The sequence below is a fragment of the Kogia breviceps genome, chromosome 3 (genome assembly GCF_026419965.1).
Source record: "Kogia breviceps isolate mKogBre1 chromosome 3, mKogBre1 haplotype 1, whole genome shotgun sequence".
NCBI classification, from domain to species: Eukaryota; Metazoa; Chordata; class Mammalia; order Artiodactyla; family Physeteridae; genus Kogia; species Kogia breviceps.
Genome location: NC_081312.1, coordinates 100198814 through 100213037, shown reverse-complemented (window position 1 = coordinate 100213037; position 14224 = coordinate 100198814). Strand labels below are relative to the sequence as shown.

Sequence of the window (14224 nt, the reverse complement as noted above, 5' to 3'; positions counted from 1 at the left end):
CTATATAAAATATATATCTCTACTGGATTTTATTTTATTTAAAAAACTTTTTTTGGCTGCACCGCATGGCATCTTAGTCCCCCGATCAGGAATCAAACCCGGGCCCCTGGCAGTGAAAGCACCGAGTCCTAACCAGTGGACTGCCAGGGAATTATCTCTGTATCATATTTTTAAAGGCAGTTCTTTACAATATAGGTTCCTCACCTAGTTAGGCTTCCCAGACTCAGTTTTTATAAAACCTCACACTTATTTAACATATGTATATATGAGATTATTTGAGGCCTGATATGTACTATAGGAACTTTAGAGTGGTTTTTCCACAAGTAGAAAATTAGTACACATTTATATAATAATAAAACTCCATTTAAACATATTTACAGTTAGGGACTTCCCTGGTGGCACAGTGGATAAGACTTCACGCTCCCAATGCAGGGGCCCTGGTTCCATCCCCGGTCATGGAACTAGATCCCACATGCATGCCACAACTAAGAGTTTGCATGCCACAACTAAGGAGCCCACCTGCCGCAACTAAGACCCAGCATAACCAAATAAATAAATAAACATATATATAGGTAAAATCAATCCATAATATCTAACAACTTCACAAAATAAAAGCTAGATATGGCAGAACATTCAGACTACTACTTTTCCCAACAATCATTTTTAAAAGCTCTAGTGGATATAGGATAGAAGAATCAATAAGACAGAGAAATTGTTCAAATATACACACAAAATGAAATCATATACAGACCTTTTTTCAGCCGGGGTTTTAGAGGTTCAGCAGATGCAGGAAACTGAGTTCTCTGAAATGAAAGAAGTCTGTAAAAACACCACCATAAATCTTGCTAGCTTAAAGAAGCATTCAAATAACAATCATCAATAGCTCTCTAATCATGCAAGTAATCCATTACCTGCATACATGTACAAAGAATTATTTGAATATGGTTTAAAAAACAAATGTCAGGTCATACTTTTGCTGTCCAAACTATTAATAATGTATAATGCATATTTATAATATATAATTACTTACAATATGTATTTATTATGATACATGATATAATGTATACAAATTAATGTCAACATATTAGTATTATACTTAATGCTATACTTCTTAGTAGCCAACCAAAAAAGTGATAATTTTGATAAGAGGAAGCTTATGAGGTTATCTACAGAGATGATCTAGCACTCAGTTCTAGAAGGGAGTATTTTAAAAGGGGCATTATTTAATATTATAGATACTATACTGTACTCTAACCGCAGAAAATCTTCAAATGAATTTTTCTTTTATTTACCTCCCATGTTATATATAAGATATGATATAAGCAAAAATAATGGCTGAACATTTCCAGAAGTAATGAGACAAACTAATCTGTAGATTCTGAATGTTCAACCAATTCTAACCAAGTTAAATGAAAATAAATCCACACTTTAGATACATCATAGGGACCTGCGCAGGGACAATAATAAGTTCTTAAAAATAACCAAAGAAAAATAATATCACCAGATTACCTGCAACAAAAGGACAGTTAGATTGACAGCTGACTTCTCAACAATTAAAAATGGAAGATAATATCATATGGCATTATGAGAATAACTATCCCCAAGAGTAAAGTACTAAGTAAAATGAATATTAACCTAGACATAAGATCAGCAAACTACGGCTCACAGGTCAGATACAGCCTATGTTTATGTGGTCCACAAGCTAAGAATAATTTTTATATTTTTCATGGTTAAAAAAAATTTTAACAATATTTTATAACATATGAAAATTATATAAAATTCAAACTTCAGTGTCTACAACCAAAATTTTATCACAACAGTCACACTCATGTGTTTACATATTGCCTATAGTTGCTTCCGCTCTACAACTGCATAGTCGATTTACTTGTGACAGAATATATGGCCCATGAAGCTCCAACTATTTATTATTGGCCTCTTAAAAAACAGTTTGCCAACCCTCAACCTAAACTCTTACACGAGTCAAAACTAACATTCACGAACAATGGCAAATTTTAAAAGACTTTCAGACAAATAAAATTTGAGTTTTTAGAATCCCTAAATAAACTTTTAATGGACATATTTACATTAGGAGAAAGGAAAACAACCCCAAAAGGAAGGAGTGGAACAAGCAAAGGAATTGGTAAAATACGGACATATATTATAAGCATCTACTTACCGAATAAAAAAAAGTATAATTTGTGGTGCTGAACTGAGAAACACAAAAACTAAAAAACTGAACAACAATGGCATGAATTGGCAGAAAGCAAAGGGTAACAAAACATTCGATGATCCCTGTATTATTCAGGTTTACATTTGAACTTTAAGTTAAAAATGTATTATTTTTAAAAATCTGGATACTCACTTAAGGAAAATTAAAGTAAAAAAAGGAGAAAAAAATGAAATTCTCCAGTTAAAAGACAGATCATCAGAATGAATTTTTTTAAAAATCTAGGGCTTCCCTGGTGGTGCAGTGGTTGAGAATCCGCCTGCCGATGCAGAGGACACGGGTTCATGCCCCGGTCCGGGAAGATTCCACATGCTGCGGAGCGGCTGGGCCCGTGAGCCATGGCCACTGAGCCTGCACGTCCGGAGCCTGTGCTCCGCAACGGGAGAGGCCACAACAGTGAGAGGCTCGTGTACCAAAAAAAAAAAAAAAAATCTAGATATATGCTATCTGTATGTGGATACCAGAATGCGGAGAAAGAGCTGACCCTCTGAAGATGCTGGGCTGGCAGCATGCCGCTGATTAGCAGGTGTGTTGACAAGCTTTCTAGCACCTATCTGGGGTGAGAAAGAGGGCTGTGGGGAAAATAAGACTTCTAATGTTAAGAATAGCTAAGGAATTTCCCTGGTGGCACAGTGGTTAAGAATCCACCTGCCAATGCAGGGGACACAGGTTCGATCCCTGGTCCAGGAAGACCCCACATGCCACAGAGGAACTAAGCCCATGCGCCACAACTACTGAGCCTGCGCTCAAGAACCTTCGAGTCACAACTACTGAAGCCTGCGTGCCTAGAGCCTGTGCGCTGCAACAAGAGAAGCCACTGCAATAAGAAGCCCACACACCGCAATGAAGACTAGCCCCCACTCTCCATGGCTAGAAAAAGCCTGTGCGCAGCAACAAAGACCCAATGCAGCCAAAAATAAATAAATAAATGAATAAATTTATTAACAAAAAAATCTGGGTACTCACTTAAGGAAAATTAAAGTTAAAAAAAGGAGAAAAAATGAAATTCTCTAGTTAAAAGTTTATCAGAATGGATTTTTTTAAAAATCCAGATACATTCCATCTGTATAAAGAAACATCTAAAACATAAGGGCAAAGGAAAACAAAGTAAAATGATGAGAACAGATACAGCAGGAAAACAGAAGCAAAAAGAAAAAGTAGCAGTATTAGCACTGAGACAAAATAGACTTCAAGAAAAACACCTTCATCAGGAAAATGAAAACAAATTAAAATAGACTGAAGATTAAAATGGAAAGAGCAAATTTTAAAAACTTTAAAAAATACACTATACACAGAGAATCTTGAAGATGCTACCAGAAAACTACTAGAGCTACTCAATGCATTTGGTAAAGTAGCAAGATACAAAATTAATGCACAGAAATCTCTTGCATTCCCATACACTAATGATGAAAAATCTGAAAGAGAAACTAAGGAAACACTCCCACTACCACTGCAACAAAAAGAATAAAATACCTAGGAATAAACCTACCTAAGGAGACAAAAGACCTGTATGCAGAAAACTATAAGACACTGATGAAAGAAATTAAAGATGATACCAACAGATGGAGAGATATACCATGTTCTTGGATTGGAAGAATCAACATTGTGAAAATGACTAAACTAACCAAAGCAATCTACAGATTCAGAGCAATCCCTATCAAACTACCAATGGCATTTTTCACAGAAGTAGAACAAAAACTTTCACAATCTGTACAGAAACACAAAAGACCCCGAATAACCAAAGCAATCTTGAGAAAGACAAGCGGAGCTGGAGGAATCAGGCTCCCGGACTTCAGACTATACTACAAAGCTACAGTAATCAAAACTGTATGGTACTAGCACAAAAACAGAAATATAGATCAATGGAACAGGATAGAAAGCCCAGAGATAAACCCACGCACCTACGGTCGACTAATGTATGACAAAAGAGGCAAAAATATACAATGGAGAAAAGACAGTCTCTTCAGTAAGTGGTGCTGGGAAAACTGGACAGCTACATGTAAAAGAATGAAATTAGAACACTCCCTAACACCATACACAAAAATAAACTCAAAATGGATTAAAGACCTAAATATAAGGCCAGACATTATAAAACTCTTAAAAGAAAGCATAGGGCTTCCCTGGTGGTGCAGTGGTTAAGAATCCGCCTGCCAATGCAGGGGACACGGGTTCGAGCCCTGGTCCGGGAAGATCCCACATGCTGTGGAGCAACTAAGCCCGTGAGCCACAACTACTGAGCCTGCGCGTCTGGAGCCTGTGCTCCGCAAAGGGAGAGGCCGTGACAGTGAGAGGCCCGTGCACCGCAATGAAGAGTGGCCCCTGCTCGCCGCAACTGGAGAAAGCCCTCGCACAGAAACGAACACCCAACACAGCCAAAATAAATAAATAAACTATAAAAAACAAAAACATGGCTGCTTTTCTTAAAAAAAAAAAAAAAAAAAAAACATAGGCAGAACACTCTATGACATAAATCACAGCAAGATCTTTTTTGATCCACCTCTTAGAGTAATGGAAATAAAAACAACAATAAACAAATGGGACCTAATGACACTTAAAAGTTTTTTCACAGCAAAGCAAACATTAAGCAAGACAAAAAGACAACCCTCAGAATGGGAGAAAATATTTGCAAATGAAGCAACTGGATTAATCTCCAAAATATACAAGCAGCTCATGCACATCAATATCAAAAAAGACAACCCAATCCAAAAATGGGCAGAAGACCTAAACAGACATTTCTCCAAAGAAGATATACAGATTGCCAACAAACACATGAAAGGATGCTCAATTCACTAATCAGTAGAGAAATGCAAATCAAAACCACAATGAGGTATCACTTCACAGCAGTCAGAATGGCTTTCATCAAAAAATCTAGAAACAATAAATGCTGGAAGAGGGTGTGGAGAAAAGCGAACCCTCTTGCACTGTTGGTGGGAATGTAAATTGATACAGCCACTATGGAGAACAGTACAGAGGTTCCTTAAAAAACTAAAAGCAGAACTACCATACGACCCAGCAATCCCACTACTGGGCATATACCCTGAGAAAACCATAATTCAAAAGAGACATGTACCACAATGTCCATTGCAGCACCATTTACAATCGCCAGGACATGGAAGCAACCTAAGTGTGCATCAACAGATGAATGGATAAAGAAGATGTGGCACGTATATACAATGGAATATTACTCAGCCATAAAAAGAAACAAAATTGAGTTATTTGTAGTAAGGTAGATGGACCTAGAATCTGTCATACAGAGCGAAGTAAGTCAGAAAGAGAAAAAGAAATACCGTATGTTAACACATATATACGGAATCTAAAAAAGAAAAAAAATGTTTCTGAAGAACCTAGGGGCAGGACAGGAATGAAGACGCAGATGTAGAGAATGGACCTGAGGACACTGGCGGGGGGGGGAAGGGGAAGCTGGGAAGAAGTGAGAGAGTGGCATGGACATATATACACTACCAAATGTAAAATAGCTAGTGGGAAGCAGCCACATAGCACAGAGAGATCAGCTCGGTGCTTTGTGACCACCTAGAGGGGTGGGGTAGGGGGGGTGGGAGGGAGACGCAAGAGGGAGGAGATATGGGGATATATGTATATGTATAGCTGATTCACTTTGTTATAAAGCAGAAACTAACACAACATTGTAAAGCAATTATACTTCAATAAAGATGTTAAAAAATACATAAGGTAGGGAAGGATTACTTCCAACAAGATATAAAAGCCCAAACCAATTAAGAAAAGATCTAAACATTCAACTACATTAAAATTAATAACTTCTGGGGACTTTCCTGACAGTCCAGTGGTTAGGACTCGGTGCTTTCACTGCCAGTGTCCCTGGGTTCAACCCCTGGTTGGGGAACTATGACCCCATAAGCCACTCGGCTCAGCCAAAAAATAAAAATTAATAACTTCTTTTTCTAATAAGAAATAAAGACAGAAGATATTTGCAATACAAAACAAAACCAAAAAAAAGACAAAGAATTAACAGCCCGCAACTATAAATAACTATAAATCAATAAGAAAAACAAACTGAGGTAGAAAAATAAGCAAAACATAAGAACCAGGCATTTCACAGAAAAGGAAATGGAGACAATCAGTGATGCTCTACCTAATTACTAATCAGGGAAATGTAAATTACTATCACATTAAGACTTCATTTCATATCCACCATGTTGACAAAATTTAAAGCTATATCAAGGATATGAGCAACAGGAACTGGTGGTAGAAGGATAAATTGTTACAATCACCACAGAATCTCCCCTAAGTTATAAAGTTGAAGATGTACGCAGCCCAGAAACCAGCAATCCACTTCGAGGAATACCCTGGGGAAATTCTTAGATCAGGAGACATCTATGAGTGTTCACGGCCAGGTCTGAGATACTCTTACTCCTTAAATTTTGCACCCTAAGCACTTCAGTTGCCTTACCCTAGTCCTGGCCCTGTTCATAGCAGCATTCTTTTTTTTTTTTTTAATTAAAAACCAGAAGGGAAAAAAAAGTTGAACTTACAGAAACAGAGAGTTAGAAAAGTGCTTGCCAGGGTTAAGGATGAATATGGTCTAAGAATCTAATGTATAACATGGTGACTATAGTTGATAACACTGTACTGTATAATTGAAATTTAAGAGAATAGAATTTAACTGTTCTCACAGACAAAATAGTTATACATGTGAGGTGATGAGTGTATTTAATTAACTCAGTGGTGGGAATCCTTTCACTGTGTGTGTGTGTGTGTGTGTGTGTGTGTGTATAAAATCCTCATGTTGTACACTAACTTTGTCAATTATACCTCACTAAAGCTGGAAAAAAATCAGAAATAACCCAAATCTCTATCTAATAGAATGGACATATTGTAGCACTTCCCTATAATGAGATTCTTCACAGAATTAAAAAATGAAAAAACTAAACATTAATTTTTAAAAAATCAATATATTGTTTAAGGGTATTAAGTATGATAAAAGCTATAAAGAAAACCAAAAGAGGGACTTCCCTGGTGGTCCAGTGGGTAAGACTCCACACTTACAATGCAGAGTGCCCAGGTTCGATCCCTGGTTGGGGAACTAGATCCCACACGCATGCCACAACTAAGAAGTACGCATGCCACAATGAAGATCCTACATGCCACAACGAAGACCTGGCACAGCCAAAAAAATAATAATAAATAAATAAATTTTTTAAAAAGCAAGCCAAAAAAAATATTAACATAAAATTGAGGAAAGAGATCATTTCTGACGGAGGAGGAAAATGAGGTAGGGGAGACATTTAGGTTTCAAAATTTGTTTTGTTTTGTTTTGTTTTGTATTTATTTATTTTTGGCTGCGTTGGGTCTTCATTGCTGTGTGCGGGCTTTCTCTAGTTGCGGCGAGCGGGGGCTACTCTTTGTTGCGGTGCCCGGGCTTCTCATTGCAGTGGCTTCTCCTGTTGTGGAGCACGGGCTCTAGGTACGTGGGCTTCAGTAGTTGTGGCTTGCGGACTCTAGAGTGCAGGCTCAGTAGTTGTGGCACAAGGGCTTAGTTGCTCTGCGGCATGTGGGATCTTCCTGGACTAGGGCTCAAACCCATGTCCCCTGCATTGGCAGGCAGATTCTTAACCACTGTGCCACCAGGGAAGCCCCAAAGTTATTTTTAATGACTCATTTCTTAACATGTGAGGTAGGAACACAAGCTTTCATTATAGAGTTGATGCTTGAACAACAGGGGTTTGAACCTCAAGGGTCCACTTATATACGGATTTTATTCAATAGTAAATACTACAGTGCTACATATTCCAAGGTTGGTTGAATCCACAGATGCAAGGGAACTGGGGATAGGGAGGGACACTGTAAGTTTTACTTAGATTTTCAAATGTGCAGAGGATCAGCACCCCTAATCCCCATGTTGTTCCTAGGTCAACAGCATTGTTCTTTAAAACTTACAAATAATATTTTATTCATTCTTTTAGAAGTATGATATATTTCATAACAACCAAAAAATCCTCAAAATAAAAGAGAATACATAATTTGTTCTTTTAGCTATTTTATTACCTTGATTTAACATATACAGAAATCTTAATAATAAAAGAAATAACCCATTTTTAAATGGGCAAAAGATCTATAGAGACACTTCAAAGAGATATAGATGCATAAGCACATTAAAAAATATTGAATATCATTATTCATTAGGGAGATACAAATTAAAATCACAATAACCACTACTACACATCCACTAGAATGGCTAAAATCAAAAATAGTGACAATCCCAAGTGTTGACAAGGGTGTGGAAAAACTGAATCCCTCATACACTGCTCATGGGAATGTAAAACGGAAGAGTATAGCCACTTAAGAAAACAGTTTAGCAGGTTTTTTTTTTTTAACATAAATTTACCATACAACCCAGCAATTACTCTCCTAGAGAAATGAAAACATATGCATGCAAAGATTTGCATGCCAGTAACAACAGTGACATTATTCAAATAACCAAAAACAGGAAACAATTCAAATGTCCATCAATTTGTGGACAAACAAAATGTGTATGTTCATATAGTGGAATTCTGCTTAGAAACAAAAAGTTACAAACTACTGTTACATACAATATGAAGAACCTTAAAACACATACTAAGTGATTCCATTATATGAAATTGTAGAAAAGGCAAAACTATGCAGACAGAAAGCAGATCAGCCATGGGCTGGGGTTAGGATTAGAGATTGGCTGCAAGTGGTTACAAGGGAACTTTCTGGACTGACAGACAGACATAACTGGATCATGGTGACAATTGTTCAACTATATAAATTTACTAAAACTGATCAAACTGCATTCTTAAAATAGGTAAATTTTATGGTATGTGCATTATACCTCAACAAAGCTGTTTTTTCTAATATTTATTAATTTGGCTGTGCCAGGTCTTAGTTGTGGCATGAGGGATTTTCATTGCTGCATGCGGGATCTTCAGTTGCAGCATGTGGAATCTTTTAGCTACGGCATGCGGAATCTAGTTCCCTTACCAGGGATCCAACCTGGGCCCCCTGCATTGCAAGTGCAGAGTCTTAGCCACTGGACCACCAGGGAAGTCCCACGGCTATTTTTATAATGCAAAATAACCGAATTTTTTTTTTTTATTATCTAACTGGGATTTTTCTTTTTTACTTTTGGGAAAAGTAAGAATCTTAAAGGGTCAAAAAGCATTTTCATGAGTCAGCAATGCTTTCTTCTGCACAAAGTAGAATTAAAATAAATTATAATTTTTTGATGAGTCTCTTTCTCAAAAGATCTTCCAGGACATTCTGAGATACAAAGGATTCTATTAGCCCACTCAATCTCATTCATAACTGGGATACATATAGAATAAGTTCTTTACTTTTTTTGGTTCTTTCTTCATTTTAAAGTAGTTCTGTGATGATTTATTCATCTAACAAATATTCATGTAGCACTTGATATGTGCTAGGCACTATATCTGAGCCAAATCAACTAGTGCAGTAGTAATTTTTGCTTTCTGTTCTGAAAGGTTTAATCTTTTAAATTACAGGAAGATTGATGGGTATTTATACAAATACACCAAAAAATAGTAATTAGGGAGTTACAAAAATGTTTATAAGTATAAAGCATAGAAACCAGAGCTATTTGCTTTTTTTAAGATCTCTAAACTATTTATTATATATTCTTAAATAAAACATAAATATCAGTCTCTAGTTTTCCTAAGGAATAGGTAATAATCCTCAGTAGTTTGGTAGCATATTAAAATTTCTGTGTGTCCCACCTTGAACTAGTTTTACTCCATTTTGCTGGGATGTCTCCTAGTCTCAAGGCCTTTGCTGCAGAATTCTTAGATTTTTACTTATGAATCTGTTCAAAATTCTCTTGAGTTTTAAGTGCTTTAGTCTTCTCTCATCCACATCTCTGTATATCCATATCTATAGATCTACATGTTTTTCCTTAGTGTCACAAACAGATCACACAATATACCCTTGTTAAAAACAAGACAACAGGCCCAACATGGAATCATATTTGCTAAGCCTCATGTCACCAAACGGAGACTTAATTACAGTTTCAGCTCTCCCAGAAATGGAATTGTAAACCAGTCAATCAGGAGTCATCTGATCAGCCCTAGTTATATAATATGACTGATAAACCTCTGCCATCCCCTAAAGGAAAGTGACCTTGCAATACCAACCCACTTTTTGTCTGTACCTTCCTTGTTCCTGCTCCTTGTTGCCTATTAAAGTATTCTATTTTGTACAGCTCCTCAGAGCTCCTTTCTGTCTGCTAGACTGGATGCTGACTGATTCGTGAATCATTGAATAAAGCCAAGTTGAACTTCCTTTTTTTAACACCCCACTCCAAAACTAGTTTTTATTTAAAGGTAAACCATGGAGATCTCGCCACATCAATGTATATAGTTCTAACATTCTTTTTAATGGCTGCATACTATTCCTCAGTATGGGCATGTCAGAAGTCATCCATTACCCTACTAATGGGCATTCACCTTTTTGCCATTATAAACAGTATTGCAATGAGTACCTTGAACTGGGTGCTTATGTTTTGCTTTTATTTCAATGAGATACAGGTCTAGGAGTGGCACTGCTAAGTCCTTTTAATTCTATTACAAGATGCCATATCACTTCCAAAAAGGATAAAATTCAAATTTCTATGCAGTGGTAACCTGAAAGATGAGTTACTATAAATATAACACTGCTAGCATTAAACTTGATAATAATGGAAATGATTAGTTAACTTGCAGCTGAAGTGCTGAAGTCATATCAAAAAAAAAAAAGCCGGACTTCGCTGGTGGCACAGTTATTAAGAACCGCCTGTTACACTTCCCTGGTGGCACAGTGGTTAAGAATCCACCTGCCAATGCAGGGGATACGGGTTCAAGCCCTGATCTGGGAAGATCCCACATACCGCAGAGCAACTAAGCCCTTGCGCCACAACTACTGAGCCTGTGCTCTAGAGCTCGCAAGCCACAACTACTGAAGCCCGCATGCCTAGAGCCCGTGCTCTGCAACAAGAGAAGCCACTGCAATGATAAGCCCGCACAACAAAACGAGGAGTAGCCCCCGCTCACTGCAACTAGAGAAAGCCTGCGTGTGGCAACAAAGACCCAACACAGCCAAAAATAAATAAATAAATTTATTTTTTAAAAAAATAATCCACCTGCCAATGCAGGGGACACGGGTTCGATCCCTGGTCCAGGAGGATCCCACATGCCGCGGGGCAACTAAGCCCGTGCGCCACAACTACTGAGCCTGCACTCTAGAGCCCATGAGCCACAGCTACTGAAGCCCACGGGCTTAGAGCCCGAGCTCCGCAACAAGAGAAGCCACCGCAATGAGAAGCCCCCGCAATGAGAAGCCCCCGCACCGCAAGGATGAGTAGACCCTGCTCACCGCAACTAGAGAAAGCCTGCATGCAGCAACGAAGACCCAATGCAGCCAAAAATAAATTTTAAAAAAGCACAAAAACGTCATCCTCTTTAATACACTACCAGGGATTCAAAAGTATAGAACAATTCTGCCATCACGTTCCTATTCTGTTCATGAACACCTACCGAAACCTGCAGTGAGCACTAGAGGATAAGCTATATTCGCAACAATGTCATGTTACCCTTATACCTTACATGTAAGACTATGTAGCTTAAGTATTTTCTTTAGTATGTTTTCAATGTCTAAAATCTAGAAACATTAATCATGCTTTTAATTTTTTTTAAATTCGTAGCTTAACAAAAATCTTTGCTTTGGGCCTCCTGGTCTGTATTCAGAGTTTTCTAATTACACTATAATAATTTGATTTCGCTGCAAATGAAGAGAGACTAGAAAGCAAACAGGCCCCCTGACAAGGTAATACTACTGGCCTTGCTCCCTAACAGCCAAAACTAAGTTATAAAACAGTCTGTCAAAGGCTGCTATTTTGTCTCCTAAGTTTTCCAGGGGTGGGTTTCAAAGGGCAATAAATCCCGAATAAATTAACTATAAAGTCATTCTAATAAACGCGCAGAACATGCTCTGAAATTCAATATTAAAACAAGGTCGACAAGGTTCCACACTTGGAAATTTATAGAAATTAGATCCAATTAGGAATTTACGCCTCAAAAATAACTACTGGGTCATCCCGAATTCACCTGAGTTACTCTGTATTAGCAGTTCTGTGGAGTTTAAATCAACGCCTAACTCAGGCCAGATGAATTCCTAAACTTGCGAAAACATGCTCTCGCCCCATCCGCAGAAGGTACTGACGCTGAAAGCTTCCAGGATTTGTCTCACTCAATGCCTAATCCAGGAGATTAACAGAAACTCTCTGCACGGGTGGTAGTGCTTCCTTTCCAAACCTCATGAGACAGAAAACATGGAGCTAGGAAAAGAGCCATTTCCGATGAAAATCTCCTAGAGCACCCCAAGAGAGACCACAGTCCTAGCACAGGCCCAGAGCTGCAAAAAATTCAGCAGGGCCCCAGACCGAGCACTTCCCGGGAGTCGGACCGTGTCGCCCCAGCCACCCCGAGGCGCTCCAGCCCCGGCCACGCATTTCCCCAGCGGCAGCTGCGTGGGACACAGGCCGACCGCCAGCCCCTCTCTCCGCTCCGCCCGGCCCTGCCCAACCCCGCCTGGCAGCCGGGACACCAAGCAGAACCTCATCTCTCACCGTCACGAGTCTCTGCTCAGCCATCTTAGCTCCGCCCACCGCTGCGAGGCCGGAAGTCGGCGGTTTCCCAAAAGACGAGGCTAACGGAAGTCGTAGGATTGGGGAAGCGGGGAGGGGCCTGAGTAGGGAAAGAAGTAGATCGCCGAGCAGGAAGCTTTGCCTGGGAGGCGGAGGGTCTTCTGGAAGCGGGGAAAGGGTTGGGTGCTTTCTTGCGGTCCACTTGGCTGTAAGGGAGCCGGTGAGGGAATGCGCAGCCAGTCGTCCCCTTTAACCCGGCCAGCCCCTACCGCCCTACACCATTGTGTGGACGCTGCTTGAGAAACCCCCAACAGCGCTGGGTGGAGTGGCCAGCCACAACTGGGACGGCCAGGCGCCCTCCCGCCGCCTGGCCCTGCTCTGATTTGATGCCACCCAGCATTTATTTCCAGCGTCTTTCCGGGAGTCCCGGCCCCCAACCCCAAACCCTACGGCGGAGAACCTCATTCTCGCCTTACATAAAAATTCCTTGTTTCTCGGCTGTCTTTGTCCAACTTAAGGTATTACCCACCTCATCAGCCTCCCACTTTTGTTTACGCTAGAGTTTGCAAATCCGCTGCCGGTGGGCTGCATTTGAAGGCAGTCTTGTTTTGACTGGAAATACTTAAAACCCAGGAGATCTAGCAAGAAAGCCAGAAATCCGGCCTCGGAATAAATAAAGATCCGACAATGGGCCTGCATTCCTGCTTGGCGGTAAAATAGATCTGAGAACAGCTGCTACTGTAGTTAGGCATTTGTTGGCCTTTTTGCCACAGTCCTCTCTTCCCAGCACACTTCAGCCGTTTTACATTACCTTTCTAGCCCCTGCTGTGGTGAATTAAATGCTCAGTCTTTCCACTGGGTGATCGTGGAAATACGTGGGCTTTCGAGTCAAACATGAGTTCCGTGTGTGACTACGGCATGACGTGAGCCAGTCATTTCTTTGAGCTTCATTCATTCCAGTACCAGGAGCTATGCGATGAGCGAAATACGCGGGATCCCTGACCTTCGAGTGTAGCGAGGAAGTCACACATTAAATAACGTAAGCAAAGTTTATGAAGAAACAGTTCACTAAAGAAGAAATACAAATGCCTCTTGAACATACGAAAATATAACTTTGCAAGGAAGAGAAAACATGCAAATTAAAGTTTCCAAGAGATATTTTCCACCTCTTACATTGTCAGAGAACAAAAATTTTCATTGAGTTGTGAGTAAACATGCATTCTTCATCTGTGGCTAGAGGGAATGTGAATTGGTACAACCTCCATTGACAGCAGTTTGGAAATTACTACCCAAATTTAAAATGCACATAACCTTTAACTTCTTTATTTTAATTCTAGGAATATATTCTATAGGTATAAATGTGG

The 14224-nt window shown here is 39.4% G+C and overlaps 1 protein-coding gene across 5 annotated transcripts in view; it reads right to left on the bottom strand.

The window, feature by feature from the left end:
• BBS4 (Bardet-Biedl syndrome 4) overlaps positions 1–13084 on the bottom strand; it is a 61830-nt gene extending 48746 nt beyond the window's left edge. The window contains exons 1-2 of one of the 5 annotated variants that reach the window (XM_059055994.2): positions 12843–13084; positions 752–803 (exon numbers count right to left, since the gene is read on the bottom strand). In XM_059055994.2, the coding sequence (XP_058911977.1) occupies positions 752–803; positions 12843–12866 (76 nt within the window). In that variant the 5' untranslated portion in view covers positions 12867–13084. The remainder of the gene's footprint in view (positions 1–751; positions 804–12842) is intronic. The other 4 variants (XM_059055996.2, XM_067029311.1, XM_067029309.1 and 1 more) reach the window with 4 other exon arrangements.
• Positions 13085–14224: the final 1140 nt, after the last annotated feature.